Source organism: Vombatus ursinus, unplaced genomic scaffold (genome assembly GCF_900497805.2).
Source record: "Vombatus ursinus unplaced genomic scaffold, bare-nosed wombat genome assembly UNPS02009205.1, whole genome shotgun sequence".
NCBI classification, from domain to species: Eukaryota; Metazoa; Chordata; class Mammalia; order Diprotodontia; family Vombatidae; genus Vombatus; species Vombatus ursinus.
The window spans coordinates 54,735,134-54,747,245 of record NW_020948983.1 but is presented as its reverse complement, the minus strand read 5'-3'; the positions used below and the strand labels follow the sequence as shown (position 1 = coordinate 54,747,245).

At 41.4% G+C, this 12,112-nt stretch overlaps 1 protein-coding gene across 1 annotated transcript in view; it reads right to left on the bottom strand.

Annotated features, from left to right (window-relative positions):
• Positions 1-2: 2 nt before the first annotated feature.
• ANKDD1A (ankyrin repeat and death domain containing 1A) overlaps positions 3-12,112 on the bottom strand; it is a 47,146-nt gene continuing 35,036 nt past the window's right edge. The window contains exons 8-13 of the mRNA XM_027851671.1: positions 11,926-12,024; positions 11,049-11,147; positions 8,848-8,943; positions 7,372-7,573; positions 3,100-3,231; positions 3-2,407 (exon numbers count right to left, since the gene is read on the bottom strand). Of these exons, the coding sequence (XP_027707472.1) occupies positions 2,346-2,407; positions 3,100-3,231; positions 7,372-7,573; positions 8,848-8,943; positions 11,049-11,147; positions 11,926-12,024 (690 nt within the window). The 3' untranslated portion in view covers positions 3-2,345. The remainder of the gene's footprint in view (positions 2,408-3,099; positions 3,232-7,371; positions 7,574-8,847; positions 8,944-11,048; positions 11,148-11,925; positions 12,025-12,112) is intronic.

The following is a 12,112-nucleotide window of genomic DNA, read 5'->3' as shown; positions in this document are numbered from 1 at the left end:
CTGATTATCAGATGATCTTTGTAATTGTGTCTGTGTAGGAGCCCAGCATGATCATTCACATGGGTGGGCTTTGTCTTTAAGTGGAAATGTGTGGTATCAGTGTTGTGGAGAGAACTCATTCAAAAGGCTTACTTTGCTTCTTCTGTCACTTATTTTCTTTGTGAAAGAAGAGGGAAAGTGCTCTTGCCTACCATTTCGAAAACAATGGGAGACAGCCAGGTTGAGTCAGACCTGAAGAAGCAGGTCTGGGCATCTAAGCCCAAGAAGAAGTTGATTATAGTTGTGCTGAGTACATTTGACTTTCAACTTCTTACCTGCTTCTACTATAATGGACATACTTTAGGAACCAGACTACTCATAATTAAAGGAAAGTTTGTGCCAGGTTGTTTCCCCCCTTATTAGAACATTATGCTTTAGAATCATTATGGAGGGGACCCATGTCTGGTAAAAGGGCACGCACATGATTAAAAATGGTGCGAAATAGCCACAGTAGTTATGAAATGAGCCTCTCAATGGTGCCTTCTCAAACAGGGATCAACACGGTGGTTCTTACTGTTTTCTTGGTGGCTCTAGAGGGTAAATGGCAGCTGATGGCTTCTGTGGTATGTGTTTTGATAGCCTGCTTACGTTGTACATTTGCACAAGCTAAAAAGGCTTCCTTTTTGTGGAAAGCCACTGAGAATAATGCACAGTTTTCATTGTGTTACTCACAGGTTTCTGCTTTTCCCAAGCAGTGACTTCTCATTTATTAATACAAGGTGAAGAGAACTAAAGAACTAATCCCCAGCTATCGGGAAATGTGAATTGTGGTGGATTTCTCTCAGGAATAACTAATATGACTACAACAGACAATGCAGGAAAATATACAGGTCCTCATTTATATTCAGGTGTCATTTTCTGCAAAGCCCAAGGATACAATGGAAAAGTCATCTCTGAGCAAGAATTAAAATGGTATAGTGGACAGAAGGCCAGCAGGAACAATAATGCTGACAGAGCTGCTCTTAGCACCAGGCACAACAGTGCACTGGGCCAGTACTGCTGACATTTACCTGAGAATCACATTTTCTCCCCAACTAGATGCTGCTAATAAGTACTTGTCAGTGGAGCTGAGAGGAGGTTCAGAGTAGCTGTTGTGTTTGATAAATTAATTCTCACTTTTCCAACTCAGTTTTACTATAGAACCGCCAACCAAGGTGTTAGTCTTGAATTTAAAGGAAATAGTTTTATTTAATAGCTTTTTCTTCTTTAAAAAATTAGAAAATTTCATTTGTAAAATTCATCTTACTAGGAGATCTGAATTCCCTATGATCTAGGTGCTGTCTGATGACTCATATAGCCCAGAGAACTCAATGTCTGAATACGGTTACATGGCCAGCACTCAAGGCAAAACCATATGCTTGCATTTAGCCCTCCCCCTTTTGCCCAGAGGTCTTTTTGCATTGCAATGGGGGAGGGGGGAACCATATATGAGAGAATACACTTTCCTCACAAGTACATGTAATTTGGAGGGTTCATCGGACCTAAATCCTGTTCCCTGCTGTGCTAACTAGCCATGGGATCAGTTTCTTTACATGTTTATGAAAAAGGGGAGGGAGGGTTTGAACTAGATGATTCGTTGAAGATTCTTTCAAGCTCTAAACTCTGAGTCTCTTTCTTTTCTCTGGACCTTTGCCCTAATGGGCAACTTTTGCCAACAGAAAAAGGTTTAATTCGTTGCCAATGAATTTACCTTCTAAGAAGTAATCCCCTTAATCTCCCTCTGTGAAGTTATTATGCAATAAAGCAAAAATTGTACATATGTAATTTTCAGACCACATGTCTAAATTCTTACACAGCTGTGCTGCTCTGATTTTTACAAAATGTTGGAGCTGGTAGATTCAAAATGGCCTTTGTAATTTTTTCTAGCCTTTACTATCTGTGATACTTGAGAATTCATAACAACCTGTCCTAGCCAGTCCTCTTCTAGAAAAACTCAGAAAAGCCATATTCTTAAATTGCAATTAACAAGGAGTGCACTCCCTTCCAAATTTTTATAAAATAGGCAAACTAGCTTATAAATAGTAACAGTTGTGGGGTAAGCAGGCAGCACTAATAAAACCAAAGTGGTCAGTTTTGTGTGATTCCAAAGCCCAGTGTATCCCATAAATTGTTCCTGCAGCTGTCTACAGTGACTGGTTTCTGAGAAGTAAAAAACCCTGCACCGACCCTGGGGGAAGAGGCTACTGGCAGGGGACTTCGCTGCTGCTGATCTCGAGATTCTAGGGTCAGTGAGAAATGGCGCCACAGAGCCGTAAAACAGTAGCTACTTTCTGGCGGGCTGCTCCACCAGCTCCCTCTGGGCCAGCTCACATCATTGTGCACTTCTTGGAGGAACTGGAGTCTGCATTTGCTTTCTTTCTGATGCTTTCTGTAAAAGAAGACAAGGAATTTGTTGTTGGAAGGCTCTGATCTACCTCAAAGAACAGATTTTCTTTTAATGACCTGAAACCTATTATCCTTCTTTCTTTACCCAAATGACAGATTAAACTCTTGTGTGTTTAATCTGATTTGTGTGGGAAGGAATATTATAGTTGCATTTCTGAATGAGAGGAAAATACTGCCATACAGAAATATATGAGGAGTGGAAAACTGGAGGGAAAGCCCACCAGAAAAGCAACAGAGAGGTAATAAATAGCTCAGCATGCCCATGGTGTAGTGGTTACCCTTTACAAAACCTTCTTGTAAAAAATGTATGCCCTTCCTAAGCTTCCTCAGCCTTCCCCCCACCCGAAAAAGAAAAATGACCTCATCTTCACCAGAATTAAGTGAGGTTCATTTGGAAACAGCTTACAGCACTTGACTTGCCCAAGGTCACCCCAGAACGAATCAGCAGAACCAGGACTTAAACCCACATCTAGCCTTCTCCCTGCTGGGTGCCCTGCTGCCTCGTGTCAAATTCCCTTTGTAAATGCAACCTAAGGATGCCTGGTGGTGTTCCAGATTCAAGCTGGCCCTACCAAGGCCTGCCTATGGAGCTGTGTAGAAAAGCAATTGAATTATCAGATTCGCCAAGGGATGCCAGTGCTCTACTTAGCCAAATTTGCTGAGGATGTATTTTACCAGCGAGATCTCTTCTGCCAATTCCCACAAGCCCTTCGTAGAGTCCTTTGTTTGGGTTTTCAGCTGCCATGATTACACCGTGGAGCCAAATAAGCAACATTCTGTGGCCGTGTTCCCGGTAGCTTTTAGTGCCTGATGACAATGGAGAACAGGAGGAGAAAACAGCTCAGCAACAACACGGAGCCACCAGCAGCAATCTAAGTCTGTTTGTTTTCAGCTACTATCCAACAGCTCCTTAAAGGAAAATGAAAAGATGCCTCTTAGAAAGCTCATTTCCCTAGGTGGCTCATACAGCCACTGTATGATCCCTTAGGGGAAACCGAGGCCGTCCATGAAGGTCAAGGTCTTCCACGGACCTTAATCCTAAGAGTCTCTGAGATCACTGCAGCCCACGGGAATCTCTTTCCCTAAACTTTCTTTTAGAATAATTTTTATGATGAGTTTATTTCGTTAAAACTTAGTAAGCATTCAATCCCAAACTATAACAAAAATGTACTTAACCACAGATAACAATATCAACTTCTCAGAAGCACTGTCATATCTGTTAGAGCAGGGGTGTCAAATGCAAATAGGAATTTTGTTGTTTAGTTATTTTAGAGTCTCTGACCCCATTTGGGATTTTCTTGGCTGGAGTGGTTGGCCATTTGCTTCTCCAGCTCATTTTATAGATGAGGAAACTGAAGCCAACAGGGTTAAGTGACTTGCCCAGGGTCACACAGCTAGTAAGTGTCTGAGGCCAGATTTGAACCCAGGAAGGTAAACCCAGAGTCTTCCCAACTCTGAGGCCTGGTGCTCTATTCACTGTGCTACTTGGCTACCCTCAAATAGAAATGGGGGCCACTAATTTGTGTATAAGGATCCCCATAGGCCACATATGAACCTGGAAAACCACATGTTAACATTGTTGTATTGTATTTTTGTTCATTTTGTTAAATATTTCCCAGTTACATTTTAATCTGGTTTGGGTCACATTCAGAAGTGTTAGGCCACAAGGGCCATGTGTTTGACAGCTGTATTATGATTTTTAGAAATGAGATAGTTATCGTAGTCATTGTGTGTTCTGTTATGCTTTGTGTTATTTTGTGTAGTGTATAGTTTATCATGTTTCTTTACAGTCCCCATATTTGTCATTCTTAATAGTCAGATACATTGATATGTACCAGCTTACTCAGCCTTTCTTCAATCACGAGGCATCTGAGTTGTTGACAGGATTTTTTCTGCTAGTGGCATAGACTGTGGCTATCAGGAGCATTTATGGATTGTTCCATTTTTTTCCCTTTTCAGTGACTTCTTGGGGGCACATCTCCAACAGTGGGATAATGGAAATAATTTGATGTCAGTTTTATTATTTTTGTTAGGTACTCTCTAGACTATTGGTGCTACTAGCCATGTCTAGGCTCTGTTTCCCTACAGTCCCACCCTCAGCCTTTTGTCCTCTTTATTGTTGCCATTTCAATAAGTTGTGCATATACCTCAGTTGTTTTCATTTTAGTTGGTTACAGGTGAGGTTGGACGGTTTTTTTTTCATGTGTTTATAGTTTGTTGTTCGTATCCTTTAACCATTTGTTTCTTTTGAGCTTTTACAGCCTTTATAATTAATTGGTGCCATTTATTTAGTATTTAGCATACAGAACCTTATAATTATTTAACTCTGGTTCAACTTTTCCAGAGGGGTGTTGTCCCCCCAGATACACTAGTAAGTGCCTGAAGAACAAGGATCCTGACTTAGACCTCTGTATCCCCTACAGGACCCAGCCATGTGAACTAGGTATTTAGAAAACACCACCACCACATTTGGAAAGGGCAGCAGGGTTTGCAGTCTTTAAATTAGGTGCTCTGGTTCTCTGGGAGCCATGTTTCCCCAATAGAAGGATCGCTTTTATAGGTCATTACAGACGAACCACACCTATCACTGAACTTTTTGGCTAAACCCACAGACCCATCACCACAGCCTGGCTTCTCAGAGCTTCTCTTCATTCGATATGCTTTGTACATTTCCTCTATTATACTAGTCCTTCAAAATATGTACAGGCACCCCATAGACAAAGTTTATTTTGATTTGAAGGCCTCCCATGTGTTCAAAGGACTGTAGTCAGTACTGAGAATTCAAAAAGGAAACAATCTGTGCTTCCCAGTTTACGTTCTACTGAGAAGATGTACATATACAGAAGCTATACTACATAAAGTAGTAGAAGGGGCAAAGGAGGGAGAGATGAAAGTGTTTGGGGAGGTGTTTGGAGGGAGAAAACAGGAGATTAAGGAAAACATCACGGTGGTACCTGAACTAATCCTGGAGACAAAATCTAAAAGGTAGAGATGAGGAGGGAGTGTACTCCAGCCATGCAGGATGGCTTGTGTGAATACCCAGAGGTGGGAGATGGACAGCTTGTCTCGTTCTGATGCAATACAATAGTGAAAGATAATGTGAGGGTTGGAAAGCTAGAATGGAGCCTTCTCTTAGAGATGTTGTGGATCTAGAATCAACAGGACTGATGATGAATTATGCTGCCCGGTTTCTGGCAGGTGAAGGCGTTACGTCGGGGTACATGGCCAGAGCTGGAATTTGCTTTGCTGGATCATACATATTTGTTGCAAGGGTTATTAGGTGGTGGTTGTTTTTTAATTGAAGATGAGGGAGAGGAAATAGAATTTTGTTCATTGAAAGAATGAGATTTAATTTAAAAAATAGTAATTGTATGTGGGGCATGAAGGAGTGGGAAGCATCAGAGATGGCTCCAGATTTCTGAACCTAGGTGACTTGAAGAAGGTGACTCCCCCAGCAGAAATGAGGACGTTCTGGAAGAGGAGGTAAATCAGGCAGCATTGTCACCAAGAAGGGATCGTTCATCATTGTATCCTGGCTCAAAACCACCTTGCTGGTGGATGTTATACATTTCATTTCAAAGGCCAGTTCATGCCCTGTACTCAGTCAGTCCATGATGGGGAATAGCAGGGTGGAGGGGAGAGACGGTCCTCATCTGGAACCTGGAGACCTGGCTTAAGCTTTGCTGTGCTGCTAGTGAGTCATTTCACCTTCCTAGGCCTTGGTTTCTGCACTTAGAACATGGGTTAAGACAAGCCTTTCCTGAGGCACAGGGTCATCATGAGGCTCATATCAAATAACATCTATAAAAGTGTTTTAAAGAGAACTGCTTTTCATTTAGGTAGTTGGCAGTTGATTCTTGTGAATGGGAGACGAGGCTCATGGCATGAAATGATAGCCTCACTAGCACCACCTTACCAGAACTGGGCTGTAGCAAGAGAGCTGTAGCTTGCTGACATGTTAGTACCAAAGAGGTGCTAATGCTTATTAAATGAGGAAATGTACAGACCTTGTCAAATTCCCACCCAGCTCACTCCTTCCCTTCATTTAGCTCTTAGCCAATAAGAGAGGTTGGCAATATGGGATGTGTCTGTGTCTGTATTAAAAACATACATACAAATATATCTTATTTATCTATCTATATATATATATATATATATATAATACATACACACACATAAAATTTGTATATACATACATGTTGATTATCACTACCTCCACACTGAGTTTCTTTCAGTGTATCTGTTCAGCTCTCATCTTAACCATAGAATCAATATAGATTTTTGTAAAAATAAATTTATATATAAAACAGGTATTATATATTACCATTTTACTAGGCTGCAGGAAGCAGAGAAATCTGCATGGTAAAATTTCTTCTGCTTATGACTTCTTAAGAACTATAACTGGAACTGGAAATTTTTTTGTAACAGTTAAATTCAACACGGGCTTAGAAAAACTGGGCATTTTATTTTTAAATGCTGGTGGGAAAGGGGATATTTTTACCAAAATAAATTAAGTTTCTTCATAACTACATGTCAGTCATAGGCTAGCCTGTTTCATTCCTACTGCCCAGAAGAATCTTGGTTCTAAGGCAGACCCAGATCATTCAAGGAATGTTTTGTTAGACTCTGCTGGGTCACAGCTGTACTCACCCACACATCACTATAATAGAGCATAACCTGGGGCAAATCCATGTCAGGTACGAGGTGCCAGGAGAGAGCCAAGGAGGAAGAAATTATTCTCATGCTCAAGGGTCCCCTAATTAGAAAGGTTCAAGTTGTAAGGGTCCAGAGAAGTAAGCAAGTGACCTGCTCAAGGTCAGATAGCCAAAGCAAGTACAAAGAGGAAACCAGAACTGAGGCCTCTTGACCTGCCTTTCACTCTTCTTTCCACTGCATCACAGGAAAAAAAGTTTCCCCCAGAAATGTAGGTTTGTGTGTAATCAGTACCTGTCCATTGCTGTTCAATAGCTCGAATGTGTGCATCAGTAAACTCCCAGTGATGTGCCAGCTTCTTCCAGTCGCTGTGCTTGAGGTATTTGGTGGCTAAGCGCCACATTACTGAGCGGATATGCTGGGTTTCCACCCCATGGTCCTGCTTAAAGGTTAAGGGTTTCACAGCCCAAGAGTCAGAGTCAGTTCTGAGGTGGTCCTGCAGCGGCAGAATAGAAGCTGATGATGTGAAAAGTGCAAATAGCCTGTCAGGAGGAAATCATGGGACAAGAGTCTGCTTGGCCAGAAAAGAACTGTTTAGAAACAATCTGCGGAGTGCCCCAGCTTTCTGCTTTGGGGAGGGTGATGCCCGTCATGGGACCACAGTCACTGTCGGCGCCACCCTTCATCTACTACAGCGTCTTCCACTTCCCTGCCTCCAGGATACGACTTGGGGAGGCCATGGAAGACACCCCTGGTCTGTGAATTCCTTCTGTGCTGTCTCTGCAAGTAGCCATCTAGTTTGTGCTTGAATACCCCCCGTAATGCAGGATTCATTAGAGCTCATCTGATCATGTATGTTCTCTGACATTTTAAACAGAAGAGGCTTTAAGGAAAACAATTGGAAAGTTCTTGGGGAAAAGGGAGGCCTGGGAAAATGAAAGTAATGTAAAAGTGCATCAATAAAATATTGAAAGTAATTAAGTGTAAATTTAGTCTTAGGATTTTAATTTTTTTTTTTGCCAAAATGAATAAGTCATCCTAATAAGAGCTGATATTTGCATGGGGTCTTGATGTTTGCAAAGCTTTTTGTGAAATAAAGATCTGCAGGTGTTATCCCCATTTATCATTTCTCTAACCTGGGTCTCATCTGCTCCTTCATGAAAGTCCTGGGTTAGCCAAACCCTGGACTGGCTTCCACCCCCAAAAAGAGGCTTCATGAGCTAGGAATTGGCTCATTTTCAAGATGTTGTCACTGATTCTGTTGTTACTATCCTGTGATATCAGGCAACTGAGGCAAACCTGTTAACCTTTGAAGTTCAATATCCTCCTCTGTAAAATGAGGATAATACCTGTAGTCCTCATTTCTGATCACTGCCTTCTAAACTCTACCTGGATCTTGTCAACTGATGGACCACAATTGCCAGTCCCTGCTCTTCTGCCTCAGCTGCCCTGATTTCCAAAACTAGAAACCTAGTGTTAGAAGCACTTGGATGGATCTGATTTGCCATGAAGACAGGATCTAAAACAAGACACTTCCATTCCACAAGCACATTTCATTCATTCAAGGCAGTTTGTTCAGGTGGGAGGAGTGAGTATAGTTGGTGGCCGTGCCATTTTCTGTTTCTTTTTCCTGTCCCTGACCTGCACATGCATCTCTTCCACCACCACTTGGAGGCAGTACTGGCTGACCATAGCTGACTGTAGCCAGGTTTCATCTTGAAACCTAATTCATGTTGCTCTCCACACACCAACAATAGGGAACTTTCCTACCTGTTCCCATTTGTAAAATCGATCTGCTTTTATGATCATATCTACCAAGCTGATGTGGTTGCCACGAGCAGCGACATCCAGTGATGTTTTTCCTTGCTGAAATTAAGAGGAAAGAACAAATGGCATTACTACATTTATTTATATAAAATGAAGATGTGAGATTATTTTTAGTATATTCTATAAACCCCTTTCACTGAAAAGATAACGTTTCCTGCTTAGAGAGTGGAAAGTGAGAGGTTTCTTTAGGTGTGATATTAGATGTTAAAAAGTTTTCCGTAATAAGAATATTCACGTTCATAGGCATCATTTATGCCACTTAAAGGTTTATAGAGCATCTTTCTTACAAACGACCCTCTTTGGAACCACGGTGCAAGTTAATCACTTTTTTAGAGAAGGGAAAATAGGATCAGGGATCTAAAATGACTTCACCAAAGTCACACAGTCAATAAGTAGCGTGATGTAAATAATGATGTCTCCACAAAATCCAGAGTATCTTAATGCAATTTCAAAATAATAACAATGGCAAGTATTTATATATAGGGCCTACAATACGCCAGGCACAGTGTATCCCCATTTTACAGTTGGGGAAGCTGAGGCAGAGAAAAGTTAAGTGACTTGCCCAGGGTCACACAGCCAGTACATGTCTGAGTCCAAATTTGAACTTAGGTCTTCCTGACCTCAAGCCCACTATGCCACCTAGCTGCCAAAAGGTTGCACTGTGAGTAATTTGAACAAGCTACGAATGCTGGAATACCTCAGTCAGTCCTTTGGATAATGCTCTTCATCTCTTCCCTGCAACGAGAGCCTCTGAGACTTTGCTTCCTGGGGACAGCCATGATAAAATGGCTTGCACCTCTACTAAGAATATGTGTAATGTTTTGCTCGTCATAGCCTTACTGTCCTCCCCCTCTGTTCCACCATCCTTTAAGGCCATCCAACATGGAGTTTTCCATGACTAACTACCACAGGTGATAATGATCCATCCTTTCCTTAAATTCTTTTATGACCTAGAGGCTTTATCACACAACTTAGCACTTACATTTCATTATATACTGCCTTATATTGTTATTTAATGTACAAATGACCCTGGGCAAGTCACTTAACTTAGTCTTGGTTTCCCTTAGGCTAGAGTCTCCTTACATTCCAACTCTAAATCTGTGATCCTGATGTATTTCCCAACTAAATAGTAAACTTTTCCAAGCCGGGAACAAGACCCCACCTCAATGCTAGTTTATACAATAGGCACGTGGTAAATTCTTTTATATTATTGTGAAGAGTGACCTGTATTCATGTTTAAAGACAGAGTCATCCCTAGGATACAGAAAACTGGAGAAACTTCCCCAGATCCCAGGGGTTATGGTTCTAGAGGCCACTGGAAGTGCACAGTGAGGCAGGTGGATCAGCTGGTATTAAGAAAAAAATTACCCGAGGCTCATACTTGTTAAGTTTCAGCCTATTGCAGGGGTCTCATCAATGAACCTGCTTTCTTAAATAATTTGATAACTATTTCAATATAATTGGTTTCTTCTGTCATCTTACATATTTTTTAAATAATTTGATTACTATTTCAATATAATTGGTTTCCTCTGCCATCCTATGTATTTTGATGTTCAGTTCTTTTTCACTTATGTCCAAATCTTGGTTACTCCTTTTTGGGATTTTCTTTAGAGATACTGGAGTGGCTTGCCATTACTGGTGAGGACATGAAGGCAAACAGGGTTAAGTGATTTGCCCAGGGTCACACAGCTAAATAAATGTCTGCAGCTGGATTTGAACTCACAAAGATGAGTTCTTTGGCCTGGCACTCTATTTATTGCAACCACCTGTTGGTATTTTAGTTTATTCATTTAAAACATCTTTGTGAGAGGAGATTCAGGACACAAAAGAAGATGAAAAAGCCCTGGCCAATCTTGACTCTGGTTCCCTGTTTCCACACATAATGTTGTATGTTGTTCCACCCATCACCTCCACCCTTCTATCCCTCTGCAGGGCTGCCCTTGATAGTAATTTTAATTATGTTTCAGTGCTATCAAAAGGGTCCATGGACTAGGCTTTCACAATTTCCTCCCTACACAGAGAGTTGAATCTAAATAATCGCATGCCAGAGTGTCTAACTTATGGTGTATCTCCATGAGACCTGGCCCATGGCAGCAAATGAAGGGTCAGTGCCTTAATAATGGGAGTGTGAGCAGGGAATCCACCTTATCTGTCAAATTTAAGTTCACTCCTGCGAGGAGTATCATTTCTGCTATGTCTTGTCTTGCATTCTCAGCAGCAATGTGGAGGGGTGTCTGTTGCCTCTGTTTGAGAAAATAACATGAAAAAAGAGAAATGGATTTCAGAGCAAAAGCCGTTAAACTTGGGATGTAATGGTAGAGCAGTGAGATGGGCCACCCAGCACTGGGGCCCTGAACTAAGGAAGCCAAGCTTTGAAATGGCCATTGGCACTCTGATTAGGCCTTGAGGTTAAAAAAAAAAAAATCCCTTTGCTGTAGACTAACTTAAAGAAATTTGTAAATTAGCAAGTTAACTAGACAAAGAGAAGGTTCTTATCTGGATGCCCCTTACAGCCAGCAGCTTTGGCCTCATCACATTCTCTCTTTGCAAGATTTAAGTCCCTGGGATGAGAATGTGGTCTTTGGCTTCCCACTGACAGAACAAGGCTCTCAAGCACCTGCCTATAGCAAACAGCCAGTGCCCAAATGGAACAAACCATCCCACTTTCAGATTAAAGACGCTGTATGCTTAACAACCTGTAACAGATAGTGTTAAGAGTCAGAAACCAACCATATTTACAAGTGAGCAAACGTTTTGATAGTAAGTTGGTCGTTTTTCCTCCAAAAATTACTTGGAATGGCATTTTGGCTGAGATTTCTCAAATGGGGGTGGGAAGAGGGATGTTGGAGGGAGAAAAAATAGATTTTTATGAATGGAAACAAAATTTATCCCAAAAAAGAGGAAGAAAATTACTCCCAAGACAAAGCCACACCATCAGGCAACAGACCCGCCTGACTCTAAATAGCAAGATGATCACTGGTCACTTAGCATCTGCAAAGGGTTGCCCTTAGAAAAGCTTACATTGTTGGTGACATCAAGGTCGATTTCTGCCTCGATGAGGCGTCTGACCACAGAAGGGAAGTTGTTCAGCACCGCAGTATGGATGGGAGATGCATTTTGCTGTAAAGAAATCACAAGTGAGCCCAAGAACTCTATTTTTGCTTTCTTTCTTTCTTTCTTTCTTTCTTTCTTTCTTTCTTTCTTTCTT